At 39.7% G+C, this 19,460-nt stretch overlaps 1 protein-coding gene across 1 annotated transcript; it reads right to left on the bottom strand.

The window, feature by feature from the left end:
- Positions 1-10,637: 10,637 nt before the first annotated feature.
- LOC140504793 (interferon-induced very large GTPase 1-like) lies at positions 10,638-17,936 on the bottom strand. Its single transcript, XM_072610112.1, has one exon. It carries the CDS (start codon positions 17,934-17,936, stop codon positions 10,638-10,640), a length of 7,299 nt encoding a protein of 2,432 aa, XP_072466213.1.
- Between the last annotated feature and the right edge of the window lie 1,524 nt (positions 17,937-19,460).

The following is a 19,460-nucleotide window of genomic DNA, read 5'->3' as shown; positions in this document are numbered from 1 at the left end:
ATAGGTAAAAGGAGGAGAAAAAGAGAAATTCAGAAGGAGAGAAAGATACAAAGAGAAGAGTTAGAGGGGGGAGAGAAATAGAGACAGGAGAAACAAGAGCCTGAGAGAGATGGGAACAAAGGAGAGAATAGAATGAGACAGGGGAAGAAAGAAAGGAAAGAACAATGAAGGATGGAGACAGAAAAAGAATAAGAGAAGGGAGAGAGAGAGACAAGCAGAGAGAGGAGACAGGTAGATGTGAGAAAAAGATATATACAGAGAGGTGAAAGTGAGCTGGGAGGAAGCATAAAGTTATTCTAGTTTGATGGTTTCCCAACCTTTTCAAAAATGAGGACACTTATTTGGTTTTTAAAAAAATATCACTGAGCCCTGCGCAATACTAGTTGTGTTTTTAGTAATCTACTGATTAAGAAAATACATGATGGCAAATAGTTTTAATGAATTCAGTGATGCCACACAAATTTATATCATACTGATGATAATAAGATCTAAATATTTTTGACAAATAGTAATACAGGTGCTTAACATTATTTGGGCTACAGAAAGCTTGTTTGCAGATCTATTACACTGAGTCATTTAGTGAGACAGTAACAAGAATGACACCACCTGGCAGTAATCTGGGGCTTTAAATTTTCACAGTGTGGTAATATGTTCTTCCACTGATTTGAGAAAGAGCCACAGCAATAACTCCATGTGTGTGCTTCATGAGTCACAGAGGGAGTGGATGACCAATCCCAGAGAGGAACAGTACCAGTACCAGTAGCTTTGGTGTGATGGCTGCCGAGCACTTTTCAGGGCTCTTCCACCTTTGATGTTCACCTGTTCCACCTAACTCTCACCTGTGGTTCCAAGGAGCTGTACTATACACAACAGCCACACCCCTGTAAACTGTTTTGGCAGACGAGCCAAACCAGGTGGAGGGTAACCAAGTGTTCTCAAACCCACTGGTGAGTTAGGGGGGTGTCTACTCCAAGCATGTGAAGACTTCATCTGGTGGAATGGGAGGATGAGAACAATTTGTTCCAATGGCCATGAAGGCAGATGAAGCAGGTGCTTAGAGCTTGGTTAGACACCAAAGGTCATCCACTGCATCCAGAGCCATCACCAGTCGTCTTGACTCTGCCCTGCTGTTGGACTATGATGACTCTGGAGAGGAGAGGGTGAGGCTGAGGACTTCGTGCAACTCTGCCTCACTTAAATCCAATTTATGCACGAATCAAAAGATATCAAAAGACATCTAATCCCCTGAAGGGAGAGAGGCTCTAAGGGAGAAAATGACTTATTCCAAATAACAAAGTGAGTCATTGATGGAGCCAGGACTTAAAAAGAGATAGAGATAGAAAGAGACAAACAGCAAGATGGCACAGCAGTGACATAGACAGGAGAATGTTGAGACACAGAATCAGTGAGCATGAGAGTAGAACAGATATAGAAAGTAATAAAAGCATAGAGAGAGCTAGTAAAAGGAACAGAAAGGGAGGGACAAAGATGGCCAAGTAGAGAGTACTGGACATAGAATCAGGAAGATCTGAATTCAAATCCTCTTTCAGACTCTTTCTATCTCTAACCCTGGTGGGACAGCTAGGTGGTGCAGTGGATAGAGCACCAGTGCAGGAGTCAGGAAGACCTGAGTTCAAATTTCACCTCAGACACTTGACACTCACTAGCTGTGTGACCTTGGGCAAGTCACTTAACCCCAACTGCCTCATCCTGGGTCATCTTCACTCATCCTGATGAATATCTGGTCACTGGATTCAGATGGCTCTGGAGGAGAAGTGAGGCTAGTGACCAGCACAGCCTTCCTTCACTCAAAACAAAGTCAAGTGCAAGTCATGTCATCATTTCTCTGATGGCATGATCTTCTTCGGCAACAAAAAATGAACACACACACAGTCTCAAACCCTGGTAAAGTTATTTAACTTTTCTTTGCCTCTATTCCTTCATCTAGAAAATGGAGATAATAAAAAGCACCAACCCCACAGCATCTAACCTTTTGTAAGGATCCAGGCCTAGTGATTTGGGGACCATAACCCTCTTCATGCCACATGCCACAGTTGATTGATTGAGTTATGGCTAATTTTGCAGCTGAGCCACACCTTTGTATTTTTACTTGACTTTTAGAAAGTTAATGTATTTATAGACAAGGATAATGGAGGGAATTCCAGTGTAGAACTTCAATAAACATTTATTAAGTGTTTATTATATTTCAGGCACTGTATTAAGCACTGGGGATACCAAAAGAGACGAGACAACCCCAGCACTCATGGAACTTACATTCTGATAGGGGAGAGAGCATGCAAACAAATATATATAAAGAAAGCTATATTCAGGACAAGTAAGAAATAATTAAAAGTGGAATTTTAGTTGAGACTTAAAGAAAGTCAGGGAGGTAAGTAGTCAAAGCAGGTGTCTGACAGCTTACCTGGTGCTAAGTTGGGTACTGGGTACTGGTGTCTGGAATGTTCTGAGGCCCATGGAGAATTTCTGCATTTCCCCAAGCTTGTGCTGAAACACCTAGTCTGACTGCTGGAGGTTGCCTGTTTGCCTGGGGCTATGCTGAAGCCAGTGGAGGTGGTCTGAGCTGGAGTCTCTACCTACTTATCTGGCTATGCTGAGGCATGTGGGGGGTCTGTGATGTTGGCATTTGCCTGCCCCACTGCACTGGGAGTCAGGATCTCCCACTGGTTTTCTGAGGTGTGGCTTACTGCTAGTTTATTGGGATGCTTCTTCTCTTGGAATGTGCTCTCTTTTTGCATGAATGAGACAGACCTTTCTTAACCAAACTTTATTCCAAGTTTCTTGGATTAAAACCTTGTTTCAACTCATCTTTTTGCTGGTTCTGCTGTTCCAGGATTTGTTTGGGGGTATTATTTTATGGTTGTTTGAAGGTAAATATGGGAAAGTTATAGTGATTTAGTGCTTACTCTTCTATCTTCCAAAGAAAAAGGAAAAAGAAGTACAAAAAGATTTATGTACAAAAAGATTTAGGATAGCTCCTTTTGTGGTGGAAAAGAATTAGAAATTGGGAAGATGTCTATCCATTAGGGAATGGCTGAACAAGTTGTGGCATGAGTTTGTGATGGACTCCTATTGTACTTTAAAAAAAGATGAGGGTGATGGTTTCAGAAAAACCTAGGAAGATTTATATGAACTGATGCAAAGTGAAGTGAGCAGAACCAAAAGAACACTGTACACAGTAACAGCAACATTGTAGCAATGATCAGCTGTGAGACTGAGCTACTCTGATCAGTACAATGATCCAAGACATTTTCAAGGGCTCATGAAGAAAAATGCTGTATTCAACCAAAGAGAAAACTGATTATCTCTGAGTGCAAATTAGAAGCATATTTTTCACTGTATCTTTTTTCCTTTATAAGAAATAATGTGGTCAATGTGGAAATATGTTTTGCATGACTTTACATATATAATTGATATAATATTGCCTACCCTCTCATTAGGTGAAAAGGTAGTTGGAGGAAAGGAGAAAATTGGGAACTCAAAATTTAAAAAAAAAACCATGTTAAAATAAGTAAACTATAATTATATTTTAAAAAAGGAATTCTCCCTCCTACATCTGGCACTGATCATCTGTTCTCAACCAAGGCCATTCTTAGGGTATATAATTTTGACACCTGAACTCCAACTTTGAGCATGTTCCTTTCCCTACTGTCCCTTACTTTTGGGCTCAGGCGAGTTTCTTGCATGTAGGGAAAAACTCTGTGTCTGTATTGCCATTGTGTGTGTGTGTGTGTGTGTGTGTGTGTGTGTGTGTGTGTATGTGTGTATGTTTTGTTTACCTGCTGGCTACCTGCTTTATGACAATAAAGTTTGCAACTGTATTATTTTACGGAGTAATAATTTTCTAGAAATTCTTCAGCCTAGGTATTTGCTTTAACCCAAGGGGTGAGGCCAAATAATGCAACATGTTTTTTAATAGTTAAAACGATTTGCTGAAAGGAAAATCTGACGTTAGAGTCAGCAAGACCCAAGATTCAATCCTGCTTCTGCTATGTACTGGTAACATAAGCTTGGGTAAGTCATTTAATCTTTCGTTGCTCCCGGGCAATTCTCTAAGGATAAATTGAAATCTTATGTTGCCTTTTTTAAAAGTGGAAATGTTTATGGAAAATTAAGATAAATTTCACTGTCTTCAGGAATAAAAAAGAATAATAAGGAAGTCACTGAAAACATATCAAATTTATTAGCTAGAAAAATAGATTTAAATAATGTAAATTCTTCAATTAAAGAAAAAGTTGTAAGAATGAAATAAGAAACAAAAACCTACCAATATGTTGCTTATAGGAAACACATTTTTAAAAATGTGGCTGATTTAAAATGAAAAGGCTGGTATAAAATATACCATGTAATTGCAAGTGCAAAAAAGCAGGAGGGGCCATAATAGATAAAGTAAAATTCAATTTAGAAAAAAAATTCAAAAGAGACAAAACAGGGCACAATATAAAAGTGAAGGTAAAAAAGAATAACAAAAAATGTAACCACTTTCAATTTATACTTACCAAGTAGTTCAACAGTTAAATTCATAAAAGATTGACTTAGTATGAAAAGAAGTAAAAATACCAAAATGATGGTTTGCTTTAACAGCATATTATATGACAAATTAAAAGAAAAAATTAACAATAAAGTAAAAAATCCTATACATTGTCAACCACTACTGAGTTTGGTCTGAGACAAACAAAACTAAACTGCATGTGTATATTTATTTTTCTTGAAGCTTGTGGAACATCCATATAGAGGTACACAAGGGAGTTCATTGTAAACAATGAACCCAAAGATGGACAAAGGGGATTTCATATCTTCAGATCAATTCCCTCTCATCCCTCCCTCCTTTCCTGGCTCAGGATGCTTATGTCAGCCAAAATTATAGTCTCCATATGTGTTGAACATAGTATGAGATAAGAATTTCTAAAGTGGATAGATTGTAAATACAATAAGAAAGGAGAATGCCCAAGTGTCAGTTGAAATTATTGATGTCTGTATTTCTTCTATCATTAACATGACATAACATAACATAACGTAACATAACATAACATGTGTCAATAGAATATCAAGATAAGAAAAGTTCTATTATTCAAGATAGTGTCTAGTTCAAGGTGCCTTGTCCTTGGAAGTGATGTGGATACAAAGGTGCCCCAAGGGTTAATATTAAGGGTTGCTTTTTCAGTACCTTGTGAGGCCTCTCCTGAGCTTGAGGGCATCCTAAAGTCTCTTCCCCTTATCTTGGAATACCATAAAACTTCCCCCTTCTCCTGGACCATGAAATTCCTTGTCTCCCCTCTCCCATCCTGGGTCATAAAATTCCTTTGTTTCCCTTATCGTGTCTTTATGAAAACATGCCCCTGTTCCTCTGCAAATTACAAGTCCTTTTTCCAGGGTTAGCTCACTGCTTTTGGATCAATAAAGCTCCCCTTGGTTAGGAGAAAATTGCCTAAGTGAATTCTTTCACATCTGAAACTGCTCTACCAACTCTAAACCTTGTCAGAAGTGATAAGTAGAAGACTGCTTCTGATCAGCTTCATCTGGCCTTGTAGTTGATGACACAGGAAAGGGCATTTTGAGTTCACTCAGAAAGCAAAGCAAAGCATTATGGTAGATTAAGCTCAGAGTGGGCCAAAAATGTCTTTCTCCTGATTGGTCAATCCATGTTATAAGCCTTTCTCATGTCTTGGGGGTTCAAGATGGTTTGGGGAGGGGTCCACAACACCTTCTACCTGTTACTGGACTGTATGATGTATGATGGGAGTGTCTAGCCTTCCACTTTGGAATATGTATAGACCAGTAGCTCGTTCTACTATCTTTCATAAGGACATAGACCACTGATTGGTTATATTGTCAGATCTGAGGTGTACTCCAAAAGCACCAGTCACCCTGGGATTTACTCTTTGTCCATATTCTTCCTACCTGGCTGCATGACATTGAGAGAGACAATGCTGTAAGGGTAGATGTCTCTCAGGCCTTTCTGAGATGAATATTTGTCCTATGAATATGGGACTCAATTCTTTGACTCTTTACATTTATCCTTTTCTATTTTAGATGGAGATTAGACATGGCTATGACCTTGTGAACTGAAAAAGGTCAGGCATTTAAAACACCAGAGTCTGGAAGCTGGAATTCATATCAGAAGATACAAGGTAAGGTGTGAGGTTCTAAGCAACTTAATTGCCCTAGGTCAGCAGGAGCAGAGATCTGTATCTCCTCCACATCTGGAAACTTACTACTATGACTTAATATGTAAAAACTCAGGTAAGGCTGATCCCTCTCTCCCCCCAGGCAGTATGTGTCCCCAGTTTGGGGGAAGAGAATGTTTGTACTTCTGTTTTTTCTATTATCTACAAAGTGACTATTCCTTTGCAAAAGCAATTCTATGCTAATTGGAACAACTGGTGTGCTTATCACTGGGTGCTAACTGCCTGAGTGGGAGTAGGGATAGATCAAAATGACTTGAGACAGCAGCATTACTGAAAGTCTTGCCTAAAAGGGATATATAGCTGACCACCCCAGAGAATCATGAAGGGGAAGTAGAACTCATCTAATTCTGGGACAGGAAGTCCAAAGTATTACCACAATTTTATTCATCATAGTCATTGGTTTGGGGTTTTTCTTTTTGTAATGGCTATACCATTCTATTTGTGTACCACAATTTGTTGCCATTCCCTAATTAATGTGCATTTTCTTTTTTGAAGTTTTTTGCTACTACAAAAAAATTACTGTAAATAATTTGATAATATGTAGGATACAGTATATCTTCTTATCTTTGTCTGTCTTATGTTATACGCCCAGCAATAAGATCTCTGGGCTACAGGATATGGTGAGAAATATTCATTTATTTCTCATCATAATTCCAAATTGTTTTCAGAATAGTTAGATGTCAAACTGAAAGTTTGGTTAAGAAAATGGCAACAAGCTAAATGCATACAGTTTTATTCCCTTAAAATTAACGATTACGTGAATCACGGAGCCAGGAAACTCCTGATTGACTAATACAAGAATGACGAGACTTAAATCTGTTTTAGGACAATCCAAGGTGGTTTGTGTCCTTCAGATTTATGGTCTCCATGAGTGATTAACTAGAGCATGAGAAAGGAATTTCTTAATTGCATAGGTTGTAAATACAATAAGATAATAGAATTGACAAAGTTTCAATTGAAATTACAACCCAGGATATCTGTGTTTTCTTTACCATTAACATGCCATAACATAGTATATGTCCACAAAATATTAAGATATGGAAAACCTCCAATTATTCAAGATAGTGTCTTGGGTTAAGGGTCTTGTAAGGAATGTTAAGTCAGCCCCATTTGGCTTTGTTGACATAGGAAGAGGTATTGTCTGAGTTTACTTCAGAGAACAAAGAGACTGTTAGGTCCAGGCTCTTCTTAATTCAAGCTCTGGCCCTTATTAAAGTCCAAAATTTATATTAAATGATTATCATAGATCATTTCAAAACTACCCACAGTGTATTGGTTTTACTCTTTTCACAGTATATCTAGCATTGCCTTTTCCCATCTTTTATAGTCATTGTCAATTTGCTTGGTTTGAAGTAAAATGTAAGAGTTGTTCTGACTAGCATTTGGCTTATTTTTAAGTATAGGATTTTTGTAGATTTTTTTTTCAAAATCACCTAGAATTCTGCTTTGTATATTACCTCCTTTCACCTCTTAGAGAATGATTTCTTGTAACAAATTGTTTTTTAAGAAAAAGAGGAGAGAAAAAATTCAAAATAACCAATGAATACATTGAAAATAACTGAAATTATATACCTGATCTGATGAGAATCTGATGAGGTACAGACTCTGAGAACCCCTTTAAACTCTCCATGAATCTTCTCACTTGATCAAGTGTTCTCCTGAGACCATAAGCTTTTCATTATAACTATGCCCAATTGCCTCTGGCTGCTTCCCATTCTTCATAAAAAAAAGTAACCTTAACTTACCCTAGCCCTCTTTTGTCTGTTACCTCCCGATTGCCTCCAGCTGTTTCTCACCCTTGATCACATCAAAATCCTACTCTCTTGGTTCTGACCTCTAGTCACTCCAGTCCTATCAAGATCCTCCTTAGACTCCTCCTCAAGATCCTCCCTAAACGCATCCTCCCATCACCTCAAACTACTAGACTACCCCCAGATCCCTCCCACAGCCTTTCTGTATATAATTTCCTTCTTCTCTCCATGAGGGGGCTCAGATTCAATCTAGCTCAGATTCTATGTGGCCCACAAGCATCACAAATGTTGAGGCTTCTTAAGAGTCAGTTTAATATGGCAAATATTTAATAAACTTTATTTTACTTTGGCTGAAAAAAGGCTTGGGTCGAATTCATTTGGGCAGGACCTGGGGTGTTGGTATTTTGGGGTGCCAAGCACCCCAAACCTCAACATATGGTTCTCTGACCTCAATAGAGCCCTGCCCACTTCTCCTAAGGATTGGGTAGAAGTATATCTTTTCTTGGAGCCTGGTAATTTTGCAATATTCATTTTAGTTGTTTTACGGTTGGTTTTTTCCATTTACATTGCCATAACCATTATATATATATACATATATATATTTTTTTACCACTCAACTTCACATTACATCAATTCATACAACTCTATGCTTCTCTGTATTCAACATGATTGTAATTTTTACAGTACTATAATGTTATGATTGAAATTAGTGAATAAAGGAAATGAAGGCAAAAAAATTTCAAGCACAATCAGTTTATTAACCATGACTAGCAGTTTGCCAATAAAATGAATCCAAGACCACCTCAGTTGATGCAAGGACCCTGAACTGAGTTTACAGAGCACTTTTATAGACATAAATGAGGAACATCAGAATGATGAACATAATAATTGAGGAATATTAATCCCAAATTGAGGGACATGGTATTGATTCTGACAGGGGTTTACACCTTCTGATTGGTTAGGGAAATTTTGGAACTTTCCATTGTCACCATGGAAGCCTGTCTCTTGTAACCATCTTTGCCAAGGAGAGGGATTTTTCATAATGTTGGGGAACTTTGACATGTGAGTGAGCAGTACTCAGGGTGTTTTCCATCCTCATGTGACTTGTATTTGATCATGGAGTCACTGTGACTATAGTCTATAGCAAAGCTCTTAATGGAAATAAGAAACTTAATTGAACAAAGGCCTTTAATAAAAGCGAGGATTTTGGTTAACAGGGAGCTAGCTAGAGCCAATGTCCTATCAGCCTACACAGAATCTCTTATACATTTCTTAATCTACTATGATTTATAAGAACTAGTTATATGTGTAATTAAAGAATGTGACTAAAAATAAATGACTGATCAGTAATTGATTAATATTTCACAATAATACATCATTATACTCATGCATCACAATTTGTTCAGCCATTCCCCTATTGATAGACTACTTTTTTTTTCCAGTTCTTTGCTTCCATGAAAAGTAGTGTTATAACTATTTTTGTGTGTAAGAAAACTTTCTTTTTTCTTTATGACTTCCTTAGGGTTTATGCTTCTTAACAGATTCACTGTAAATTTTAACCTCTTCATTTGCATAATTTGAAACTACTTTCAAGAATGATTGTGTGTATATACAGTCCCAGTCCTGCCATTGATGCTTTAATGCAATGTGTCAAACTCAAACAGAAAGGAAGACCAATAAACCATAAATATCAATTTGTATGGATGCATTTTGATTTAGAAAACCACATATTAATATTACCTCTGTTTTATTATATTTTCATTTACTTTGTTAAATATTTTCAAATTATGTTTTAACCTAGTTACTTTACTGTATCTGCCTTTCCACAATACCACACCTCCTCCAAATAAAAATTTTTTTCATTCCTATGTTTTGTCTTCTTTGCCAGTTGACTGGGTATGATGTAAAATGGGTTGTTTTAATTCTGATTTCTCTTAGTAATATGCTTGAAGATTTTTTTTTTTATGATTACTAAGAGTTTACAGTTTTTCTTTTGAACACTGTTTATGTCCTTTCGACGCAACTATTAGAAATGGTTCCTTTTTTTGGTTATGTATTTGTTAATTGTCTGTGTATTGGATCATTGTCAGAGATATTTGATACAATTTTTTTTCCCCTTTCGACTCCTCCTCTTCTTATATTAGTTACTCTAATTATTCTTGTGTAAAATATTTTCAATTTGATAAAATTTTTGTTTATAACTCCATCTCTCATTTATTTAAGAATTGTACCCCTCATTATGGATAAGGAAGGTACTTTTTCTATTTCTTTTCTAATTTTCTACTGCTATAAACTTTTATCAATGAGGTTACTAATTCATTTTTACTCATTAGTATTTGGTGTTAGCTGGAACTTTCAACCTAATTTCTGTGAAACTTCTTTTGGGATTGTCCAACAATTCTTGCAAACAGGAGTTCTTCCAGAAATAGTTTATTTTCTTGCATATTGAAAGCTGTGAGATTGCAATGAAGTATTTCTGGTCCTCTATTGTCTAGTCTGTCCCATTAAATCTCATTTCATTTATTTTTTAACCAGTGATACAAAATTTTGGTGATTACTACAGTATTATATATGTCTGGTAGTACTATGGCTCCATAATTTACATTTTTAAAAATCATTTCTGAGAGAACAAGTTCTCAAAATGCTCTATATTCAGGTTCCTTGGTGTCACTGATAATTATTATTTATTCAGGTCATTCAGCACATCTTGCTTGGTGATTCTGGACCATGCCTCAGGAATCTGACCTCGGCCCTTGAATCTGAAATTGTAATGCTCTTCTAATTGTGATCTGAAGCGACACACAAACCATTTCCAGTATGGCTGGGCAGATGTATCTGGAGTAATGTTCCATGTGGCATATTCACCACCTGCCTGACGATAACTCTTAAATGGAATGGACCTGTCATCATTAAGAACAAACAGAAGATCACTTGCCACATAACTGGTACAGATATCAATTGAAAACTCATCAGTCTTGTGCCAGTTTGTGCCTGTAACAGTCTGAGAACGATGAAAAGGAACACTGTGATCTTCACAATGATTTGTGGCTGTATTTGTACAAATTGCTTTGCAAAAAGGGCATTGCTTCCAGCAGCCACTGAGCTGATCAGAGAGCATGGCCTGAATCTCAGGTACCACATTCTCTATACATATAATTTCACAGACTTCTCCTACCTTTTGGATTTCTGTATCCAGGTGTTCATTCATGGATTCCTTGAGGAACTGGATGTCAGCTATCTCCTGGTGTTCAATGCTTCTTAAGTCTCCTCTTGGAAGGGTCAAATGACGCCCAAGGCGATTACACAATGTGTCTAGCCATACAGATGCAGAATTATTTTGGTCCTGAGCCACCCGAGTTGACTCACGAATGGCAGAGAGGATGAGTTCCTTAAAAAATTCTAAACTATTACTTAAAAAATTCTTCAATTTCTCATTTCCTCTACTCATACAGTATGCTTGGATCTCTTTTTTAATATAATTTTTAAAAAATCGTTTTGGTGCATTGATGTATTCCCAGTAATTCTCAAAGTTTTCTTCCTTAGCCAAAGAGATGAGAATGTGTTTCTCCAGGTTGGATCGGTTTCCATTGAAGGCAGGACAGTTAGCCCTAATCTCCCCAGCAAGGTCAAGGGCTATCTTTTTCCAGATGGCTATCGGTAGGGAAGAAGTGAGCTTACTCCACAGGAAGTCAGCAAATGCTGTGATAGAGGTTGCACCTTGGCAGGAAATCTTAAAACTCATAAAGAAATCTTCTCTCTTGCTTTCTAGATATGTGACAGGATCATGTGCTCTCTTGAATGCTGTGTGCATGTCTTTAAATTTAACTGCTGCTCTATGGCATAAGCATAAGGACAAATCTATTTTATATTCATTTGTAAATGTGTACCGTGCGCCATTGGATACAAAATCTGTTTTCTTGTCAATCAATCTCAGTATTTCATGGAAGTAACTTATATTATAATCCATTCCCATTCTCAACTTACATTCGATAGTTTCAGTGACTAATGAGATAATGTTCTGGGTAGTTTGCTTTATGGACTTCTTATCACTCTCAGCTATGAAGGGGCTGTAAAATTTGTATGTCATCTTCATTGTGACATGTTTCTCATAATCAGTGGAAAATGTTTTCCTTCTGGAATGATCTCGAAGCTTGCTTACCACATTGTGCTCCTGTTTAAAATGGTCCAGAAAGACATTCTCCAAATCTACATCAATATTGGGATCTTCAGCAGGAGGGGAAGTTGAGGATACTTCACAGACCCACTTTGTCCATAGTTGAGTGAATGTGTCTCTCAGTTCCTCCTCACTTAATTCTTTACCCATTAAAGACAGAGCCACATCTCTACTTCTTAACAACAGCTCTTTTTCATATTCTGATTTCTTTTGATCCAATTTATCTTGACTTTTCCTTGAACTAAGGAAATCTTTAGACTTTCTAATACTTTCCGAAACAAGTGCCTCTTTAAGATTTCTCAATTTGTTCTCAAAGTTTCCCTTCCACTGAATAAGGATTTCATTCTCTTGGTCTTCATCAAAATATCTTTGAAGGTCTTGCCTGATGGCATCATATTTTTCTGCAATGTTGGCCTCAATAGAGCTTCTTGGCAGATCCTGAATTTCCCCATTTTGAATCTGATTGGTCAATTGGTTTTGTAAATCCAACACATGACTTCTTAGATTCCAGGTCCAGTTATTATACATTGTCTCAAGCTTGATCATGGCCATGATCTCCCAGGTATTCCTAAAGCTGAAGATGAAGTTTTCATTCACCAAGGCTTTCCACAAATCATGGATCCGGACCTTCACCTCAGACATCTTCAGGATGCTACCTTTGGATTCTTTTTTGGCAGCCAAGAGAATTCCTTTTTTAAGTTCCTGGATGTTGTGGCTATAACTAGGGTTAGGAGGGGCCATTGGAGGATCCCCTTCCCATAGATGAGCAAAGTAATGGACATGGGTGTTGACATCAAACCGAATAACATCACTGAAGCTAGTAATATCTGAGCACTGTTCTTGCTCTGCAGCAGTGACTGCCATTTTATCCAGTCTCTCCTGCAGCTGCCTTCTTCCTTCCACATTTTGATCTTTGGCAGTGATTTCCCCCACATTCTGATGCACAAAGAGACAGCTTGGGGAAATGTTCACTTGTTTCATTCTCAGAAAGGCCTGGACAGCAATTTGCAAGATATCTTGCATTTCTGAAGGATTCTCCCCAAATATATTGATCAACGTCAGGTTTCCAAGTCCAATAACAAAAGTGGCCAACTCATTGTCCCGATTTTGTGATTTACCAGTGAATTCTGGGGCCCTCAGTCCTTCTGTGTCAACCACGAGGACAAAGCCAAAACCCAGATCTTCCCAGAGTGTCTCCTCCACTTTCAGCAACTGCATGTAAGCTCCTCGTGTGCATCGCCCTGCACTGACATTGAACTGTAGGCCAAACATAGCATTCAGCAGAGTAGATTTCCCTGTGCTTTGGAGGCCAAGAACAGAGAGAACAAAGAGCTTTTTGTCTCCAATTTTCTCAATCAATCTGTCAAAAACAGCTGCCACCCACTTCAGGGGTACATAGGAAGCATCTCCATCCATCAGTTCAAGGGGGTACCCAGAGACCATCAGATCAGCAGCAATTCGAGGAAGGGAGAAGAACACATTGTCCATTTGAGATGAAGCTTCTTCTAAAGCTTCATAGATCTGGCCAACCTCTCTCAGGAGATGTTCAATACCCAATGAGGAATCCCTGATCTCCTTGGAGACAACTTCTAGTTCTACTTGGTGGCGTTTCAAGGAGGCATTCTTTGACCCTTTTTGTTTTTCTGCCAGCACCAGGGACCACAACTGGTTGTATCTCTTCTGGAGTTTTTCCAGGTGACCTCTGGTGAGGTTGTCCATGAATGTACTCAGCCACTGTAGGAAGTACAGCTCAGTGCTGTTGTCTTTCTCTGAATGAGATTGGAGGATTTCAAGCACAGATCTCATCAAGTCATTGAGAGGAAATGCCCTCCTTAGCTGTGTTTGTCTTATTATTTGCTTTTCTGTCTCAATCTCACTCTTGTGCTGTTCGAGGCTGCGGTTCCCCTTCTCTCTCAGGTGACAAAGCTCCTTGTCCTTCTTACACCATTGGTGCCAAAGCTCTCCTTGAAGGGGCAGTAATCTCTCCTTCATTTCAGACAATTTCATCTCTTCCATGATGGCCAGCAAAGCCTGTGCCTTTCCCTTAGCCTCCTGACACTCTTTCCTGTCCACATCTACAAGAAAGCCATGGTGCCGAGCAACTTCAGCACATTCTTCCAGACTGAGAAAAGGACCTGAAGACTTCAGTAAGCGATTGATGACACTTGTGAGTTCATCCATTAATTCAGCCTCATTTCTATTCCTAATCCCAATCCTCACTTTCTGACCAGAATCATTGAATGCATTCTCATCTTTGTCATCAAACAAATAAACCAAAGGTTTTGTTGACTTCCACAGGTCCCGAACCATTTGGACAGTCCTCTCACTTTTATCAGAAGTAGAAACAAGGACCACTGTGACTGAAGTAATTTCTTGTAGAAATCTGAGCTGTGTCTCATAATCTTTGGCATCTCCACGGAGATTGGTGAAGGCAACACATCTTTCAAATCTGTCTTCATCTCTACCCCCTGGACAGAACCAGGAGATCTCTACCATCCCTCCCATTAAGAGGCAGGATTTGCTGCTGCCTCGGCAGTGACGGTGGAAAAAAGCATCATGTTTGTGCTTACTCAACAGAGAGTTTAAAATCTGAGATTTGGAAGAAGAAGCAGAACTCACAACTCTTATAAAGGAAACAATGGGGATGGATGCCTGGGAGATGAGTTGGTTATTAAAATTAAGGACTGTGTCTTCTCCTGATGATTTCTCCACCTGTCTCCAGCTTCTCTTGATTTGGCTGAGAGACCACAGAGGGAATTCTATTACGGAAGTACAGGGATTGGGCACCACAAGGGGGAGAGCAAATTGACAAATGGAAAGTTTGTTTGAAATGTATTGTCTCATGAAATCATCAGCACAGTGAAAAATCATCATCTGGGTGTCCATTGGGTGGATGTGGGGTGGGCCTTTTGACAAGAGGAGAGAGGGTGTGATCCTATCATCAGACAAATCTTCATAAGGATCTGAAGTGTCAGCCTCAGGATTTGTCAGAGTCAGTGTCTCACTGCCCATTGTGTCTCCATCACCTTTACAGACCAAGTATCTCAGTTTGTAATTCAGCATCAACAGTTTTTGAAGGAAATAAAATGGCAATTGTTTGTCTGTGTCTGGCTGACTGTCATGCACAGAGGCCTGGTAAATCAAATGGAAATCTGCTCGGGACATCTTCCTTGGATAGTAATGCTCCAGACCAAGCCTCTTGGCTAAGTCTAAAAAGTTGGAATTTTTTATCACTTCCTGGTGTGTGGTGGTACTTGGTTCTTGTTCACAGGTCTTTTTCTTTCTCTGAGAAACACTTTCCAGCTCTTTTTTTACCTGGTCCATCTGTATACAGTTCACTGTAGCTTCATATTCTCCACTGATAAGGAAATTCAGGTCTTTTTCCAGAGTTTCCCAATCATGACTGGCCCTTGGTTTCAAGAGGACATGGAGCATTTCTTTGGACCATGACTGTCCCATGTGAGTTTGCATCAGCTTCAAACGTTGCATCTTTTCTTCTGCAGACACAGCCATAGGTCCAGGAGTTACTGTGAGTCCTGTGAATAGTAGGAATGCTTGAGCCCTATAGTCACATTCCTTATTAATGTACTGGTATTTATCATGGGCTTCTTTCATTTCACATAACAGGAAATTTATTTCTTCACATCCAAGGAGATGGTGGAAGGTTTGGTTTTCCTCCTTGTAACCTGTACCAGCAGCAATGGAAAGTAGCAGTAGGTGTGTGTCTGACTCCTCTGCCTGTTTCAGGGCCTTTAGAAAGGAGCTAAGAGATGAACTGATCTCATAAGTAGCTTTTCTTTGGGCTTCTTCCATCTCTCCTATGGCCTTTGAGTTGTGATTTATTTCAAGAAGATCATTCTTTGCCTTTTCTAAAATTTGAATGAAATCAGCAAACTCTGTGACACGGATATATTGTTGTTCTTTTGCTGAGTGGAAAACCCACTGCATGATTGGCTTACTCTGGGGAAAGTCTTCCACTTGATAGACATGAGGATACAGAAGGCTACGCAACTGGGATTTAATGAATTTGCTTTCGTCAACTGGAAAATCCTTGCAAAAATTGACAATGTCCACCAAGAACTTCTGCAGAGTCAAGTCTTTGAGACAGACATTAATCCACACGTTGGAGTTGCCACATTTCTCACTCAGCTTTTGCTTGAAGTCAAGCAGTTTCATCAGTTTCTCCTCAGGCTCAGAGATTTCCCAGAATTTCACTTCTTCTACAAAAGACTTGGCATCCTCCACTGCACTCAGTAACTCCTCTCCATCTTGGGTCCTTGCACATTGCACAGTCAGGGCTGTGTAAATATCTGTGAGGCAACGAGTCAGTCGAAGAGGATCCCGAAAATCTTGTCTGTGGTTGGACAGAATTATGTCCCAGACAGGCACTAGGTGATAACCTCTATCAATGACACACCAGGTATGGTTACTGGCCACAAGACCAGCTTTCCACTGTGGAAGAGAATCCACCTCTGGAGGGCCTCCTGTTTGGTATACAGAGATTTGGAATCTTGCTTGCAAATTAGTGGAACTTGAATTATGAGAAGCCTTTTGGGTCTGAGAGTTTGATGCACTTACCATGGCTCCTGCTGTCAACCCAAAACCAGTGTAGCTGCCTCCAATGTACACATCAAGTGCCTCTGCAGCTTGTTGCTTCACATCATGCAGTTCCTCTGACCTGAAGCCCTCAGCTACAGCTTTCCACCAGAACACTCCTCCCAAGTGCAATGGGCCCTGGTTCACATGAGAGCCAAACCTTTGGAAAAATGCCTCACATCTATTCTTCAGTAGCTGATGTGTTTCTGCCCCATTGGAGTGACTCAGAAGTTCCTCCAGCTGCTTTAACTCTTGAAGGGCTGACCTGGACAGGTGGAGCTGATCCCGTGCAAAGTGACAGAAGGCCAGTGGGATGTAGCAGAACTTGGTGGTACAGCTGTAAGTGTGTTCAGTGCGTGACTTATGGACTTTTCTAGAGTCAGAAAATCTGGTGTTACTGGCACTGGCCTCCAGGTTAAATCCCCAAACTCCACCCTTAGCCAAGAAGCTCACACTGAAGCCCAGTTTCTCCATGCTTTCAATAAACATGGACTCTTCCTGAGAAGACAAAAACTCCTTTGTTTCCATCCTTGTGCCCTGGGCTGGGCTGAGCAGGAAGAAGTCCTCTGGGAGACTGAGTAGTTCTTCTCTCTTCCCCAAAATATCCTCAGGGTGGTTAGTTTGGTAAATGCCTTGCAGGGCCAGGCCATCTGACACCCTTTGAAGGAGCTCCCTGTCAGGAAGATTCTTCCTATGGGAGAGTGTGCTCTCCATGAGACTGAGTTGTCTGTTTATGTTTTCTATGACCTCTGTTAGGGGTTTCTCAGGGAGTGGCCAGTACTTGAGTGGGATCTCCATGGCCTGCCTCAGCTCTTCTTCTTTCACCCTCACAGTCTCCTCCTGGCGGCTTTTCCCTGCTGCCTGCATCTCCCTTAGCTCCTTCAAGGCTGACTGTGCCCATTCTTGTCTCTCCTTCACTATCACCCAGTGTTTCTCTCCTGCCTTCTCTGAGACCTGTCTACTTGACAGTGGAAGCAGTTTCTCTAGTGCTTGTTTCTCCCAAGGATGTTTTGCCTGCTTCTTCAGGGTCTGGATTTCCCTTTGTTGTAGGTGTTGTAAAGCTTGGGCAGAGGTCACATCTAGGTATTCTTGCAGCTTAGGTGCCCAATACTGGGCATCCAGCCCCAATTCTCTCAGCTTTTCCTCCATTTCTCTTCTTTCTGCATCATCATAGGGTGGTTGATCACCATTATCCCCTGGTGTAGACATGGCTGCAGGAGAGGTCAGAACATGAATTAGTCAAAACTTGCTTTTACTTTGGGTGGAATGATGCACAGAAGGTATGTGGTGAGTGTATGAAAAATAGAAGGAGCTCCACAGGAAATAAATTCACTTTCCTCTCCACCCCCAGTGCGATCACTGCATGTGGATGATATATGTGGAAGCACAAAGGCCTGCTGATTTGTGTTTGTGGCATTTGGAGTCTAGCAAGACCAAAGCAATGTTGAAGATAGAAGTGAGGACAAGAATGTGAAATGGTTTAAATAAATCATGTAGCTCAAGCCTCTCTTCCCATCAAGAATAGCAAACATCCCTCATTTCAGTGAGGTGAAAATGTTTCCTTCTACTTCTGGTAGCCTTCTATATCTTCTCCCCACAAAAGGCTCATCTTGAGCTGATTTGCAAAATTTTTACTGAAAACTAAGTATAACAATGTAAACTCCTTAGCCTGGGTTTTAAGGCCTTAAATGATCTGTACCCAGGCTACTTTGTCAATGTTATTCAACATTACTACCCCTCCATCATTCTACATTGCACCAAAATTTGTATTACAGGCTGCTCCCTGACCACATGTAATTCAATATGGATTGATCTACTTCCTTTTCATTGACTGTTGAAATTCTTTCTTCAGAGATTAGCTTAGTTGTGATTTTCTCAGTGAAGCCTCGACCATACATAGTTCTGGGTCATAGTTCCAGGGAAAAGAAGAGGCCTTGCAGTCAGTCACAGGGGAGCAGGTTGCCTCTCCTTAGTTCCAAAGCAAAGGAGAACATTAACACTTGTGGCTGCAGGACAGCAGGTGACCTGGTCACAGTTCCAGAGCTAAACACTTGCCCTTGTGGCTACAGGGGAGCGAGGACCCTACAAGAGCAGTGCCCACATGTCTCCACAAAGCACACCACCATGGAAGCACCCAAAAACTTGCCCTCCTTCAGTACTAATTCTGAAAACAGCAACATGAAAAAAGCCTGAAGCTTGGGACAGTGCCTCCCCAAAGCCAGGTCAGCAGAATTTTACTTTAACACAGCATTCAAAGTTAAGAAATAGGCCAGAAAAAGGATGAAACAACAACAAAGAATTTGAACATAAAAACCTAGTGTGGTGGCAGGGAGGAACTACATATTAACTCAGAGGAAGACAACCATGTAAAAACAACTATAAGCAAAAGTTAAGAAATGTGCTAATCTTCTTTGTAGTTGCCAAAAACTGGAAGTCAAGGGGATGCCCATCAATTGGGGAATGGCTGAATAAATTATGGTATATGAATGTAATGGAGTACTATTGTGCCATAAGAAATGATGAACAAGAAGACTTCAGAGAGGCCTGGAAGGACTTATATGATCTGATGCTGAGTGAAAGGAGCAGAACCAGGAGAACTTTGTGCATGGCAATGACCACAGTGTGCGAGAGTTTTTTCTGGTAGACTTGGAATTTCGTAATAATGCAAGAACTTATTAAAAAAAAAAATCCCAATGGTGGATTTCTAAGGCAAAATGCCTTCCACACTCAGAG

The sequence above is a fragment of the Notamacropus eugenii genome, chromosome 5 (genome assembly GCF_028372415.1).
Source record: "Notamacropus eugenii isolate mMacEug1 chromosome 5, mMacEug1.pri_v2, whole genome shotgun sequence".
Taxonomy (NCBI): domain Eukaryota; kingdom Metazoa; phylum Chordata; class Mammalia; order Diprotodontia; family Macropodidae; genus Notamacropus; species Notamacropus eugenii.
The sequence above is the reverse complement of the archived record's forward strand: the minus strand, read 5'-3'. Positions and strand labels throughout refer to the sequence as shown.

What these genes read in the sequence shown, in the direction of transcription:
- LOC140504793 (XM_072610112.1), bottom strand. Translation starts at nt 17,936, where the DNA reads ATGTCTACACCAGGGGATAATGGTGATCAACCACCCTATGATGATGCA.